The sequence below is a fragment of the Bison bison genome, unplaced genomic scaffold (genome assembly GCF_000754665.1).
Source record: "Bison bison bison isolate TAMUID 2011002044 unplaced genomic scaffold, Bison_UMD1.0 scf7180017864068, whole genome shotgun sequence".
In the NCBI taxonomy this organism is placed as follows: domain Eukaryota; kingdom Metazoa; phylum Chordata; class Mammalia; order Artiodactyla; family Bovidae; genus Bison; species Bison bison.
Genome location: NW_011494640.1, coordinates 8,084,483 through 8,086,883, shown reverse-complemented (window position 1 = coordinate 8,086,883; position 2,401 = coordinate 8,084,483). Strand labels below are relative to the sequence as shown.

Here is a 2,401-nt window from a genome sequence, read left to right as displayed (position 1 = left end):
ATATATATATGCATGAAGATGAATATATATTGTGTGTGTTAGTCACTCAGTCATGTTTAACTCTGAAAGGTTGCTGCTGAGCTGTGAAAGACACTGGGATTCTTGGCCTCAGGAGGAGAGGAATTCAAGCCACAGCCAGTGACGAGGCTTGATTGCTCAGAGCTTTTGTGTGATAAAGTTTTATTAAAGTGTAAAAGAGATAGAGAAAGCCTCTGACATAGACATCAGAAGGGGGCAGAAAGAGTGCCCCCCTGCTAGTCTTTAGCTGGATGTTATATAGCTACCAGCAGGCTGCTAATTAGAGAAAGGGAATGTCTCCAAACTCAGAAACAGGCACCAGGCCCCTCACCCACAGCATGCATTTTGAGATAACACTGGCACAAGGTGAGTCATCCTGGGCCATAAAACGATTGACATGAATCTTGAAGAAAGGCAGGTTTCCAGGTAAATATATAGTTTCATTAACATAGATTAGGAGAACAACATGTGAGTAAAACATACTGGTTTGTTGAGCCCTTATTGGTTCTGAATCTTAAGTGGAACTGACTTGAAGAAAGACAGAATTTAGGGTAAATTCATTAACATAGTTTAAGAGAAACATTTCCATAAGAAAAATGCATTGGTTAGCTCATGATTTGAGAAAAGTTAAGTTCAGGTGGAACCAGCTGTCATCATGGCAACACAGATTTTTAAGAGAAACCTCCTTTTAAATTTGTATAGAGAAGGGAAAAAATCTGATGCTTGTAGTTTGTTTCCTCCTGCTGCTTAAGAGATAAAAAAACATCTGACACTTGCAGCCTATTTCCTCTGTTTGCAGACCCCTAGCCTTCCTGTTACCCTCTCAACTCTTTGCAGTCCCATGGACTGTAGCTTACCAGGCTTCTCTGTCCATGGGGTTCTCCAGGCAAGAATACTGGAGTGGGTTGCCATTTCCCTTCTCCATAATATATATTATATGATATAAATTAACTGTATATATAAGAGATTGAAATACCAACATTTTCTCTTTCAGGCTTGCTGGGAGCACCTCCAGGTCCAAGAGGGAAACCTGGTCCTCAAGGTGAGTGGTTCTTCCTCCCAAACCTGGTGATATACATTTTCAAGGACAGAATCTGATTTAATAGCCCTGACAGATACACTTAGCATTCTGAATTAAAGAAGTCCCAGTGGTAACACAGAACATTTATATTCCTAGTGTTCAAGTAAAAATGTTCCATTATTTACCATCACAACAAAATGAACAAACTAGACACAGTAATCCAACTTTCAAATTTCCATCTATGGAAGTAAAAAGACTTCTTCTGTATTTCCTTTCTTGCTATCAGCATGATTTAAATGGATCACCTCCTAAAAAGATGGAGGAGGAACTGATTGCTTCTCAAGGAGTTTCCTCTCCGTGCTATTCTGAGCTGCATTAGTAACACTAATCTTTTGCCACCTTGTTCTCTTCATTGGTCTGATTCCAACCCCTGGAGCCAGTGTGTGGCTCAGGCTACTGTTTCTTCAGGGCTTTCCCATAACTCTCTCAGGATCTCAGACACGGCAATTTACTGAACATGTCATTAAGAACATACACGTTTTTGTTTGCCTCAGACTGTTGCCAGACCCTTCAAGCATTTCAGAGCTTGCAGAGAGCTGAAATCATCTAAATTCTTTTTTTTTTTTTTTAAGTATAAATTACAGGCAGAAAAAAGAACATGGTAAACAAAGTGTTCGATATTCTGTTTTATTTTCATCATCACTTTAAGCATTCTCTGCATGATATGTAACTCTCCAAGCCCTTACCTCTGCCACCAGCCTCATCCTCACTTTTCTTTCTTCCTCCCATCTTTTCCTATTGTCATGCCATTTACTATTGGATTGGCCAAGAATTTCACTCAGGTTTTTTCCATATGATGTTATAGATTTTATTCCTAGAATATTTCTAGAGTAAAACAAAGATGGGAGAGAGGAGGGGGAGATTATTTTCAATTCATAAAACATTTTCCATTCATGAATGTCAAAGCACAATTTCTTGAAGGTTTTCTGAGATTAAAAATATTAGTATTAAGTTGTGACCTTCTGGGGGAGTCTTCTTTGGTAAATCCAAATCTCACATTTCTCCCAGACTAGTGTTTATCTTATGGGGGAGAAGTAATCAGAGGACAGAACAGGGACAGCAGCTTTGTCATTCATTTGTCAGGGTTTGGCTGGGCAACACTTGAAATGCACAAACTGACCCTGAAGTTTAGCTTTTTAATGCTCTGTTGCATCATCAGTGATTAAATAAAGTCATTGTAATTAAAATTCACCAGATAATAACAGACAGAACACTTTAGGGCTTATACCATGCTTTTCATCTGCATGTTCTCTCACTTGATATTTAAAGAACTGAGTTAAGTCAGATATTACCTCTATTTTT

The 2,401-nt window shown here is 38.6% G+C and overlaps 1 protein-coding gene across 1 annotated transcript in view; it reads left to right on the top strand.

Moving 5' to 3' along the window:
* COL4A3 (collagen, type IV, alpha 3 (Goodpasture antigen)) overlaps positions 1-2,401 on the top strand; it is a 161,406-nt gene that overhangs the window by 141,962 nt on the left and 17,043 nt on the right. Inside the window, exon 41 of the mRNA XM_010837048.1 lies at positions 1,013-1,060. Within this exon, the coding sequence (XP_010835350.1) occupies positions 1,013-1,060 (48 nt within the window). The remainder of the gene's footprint in view (positions 1-1,012; positions 1,061-2,401) is intronic.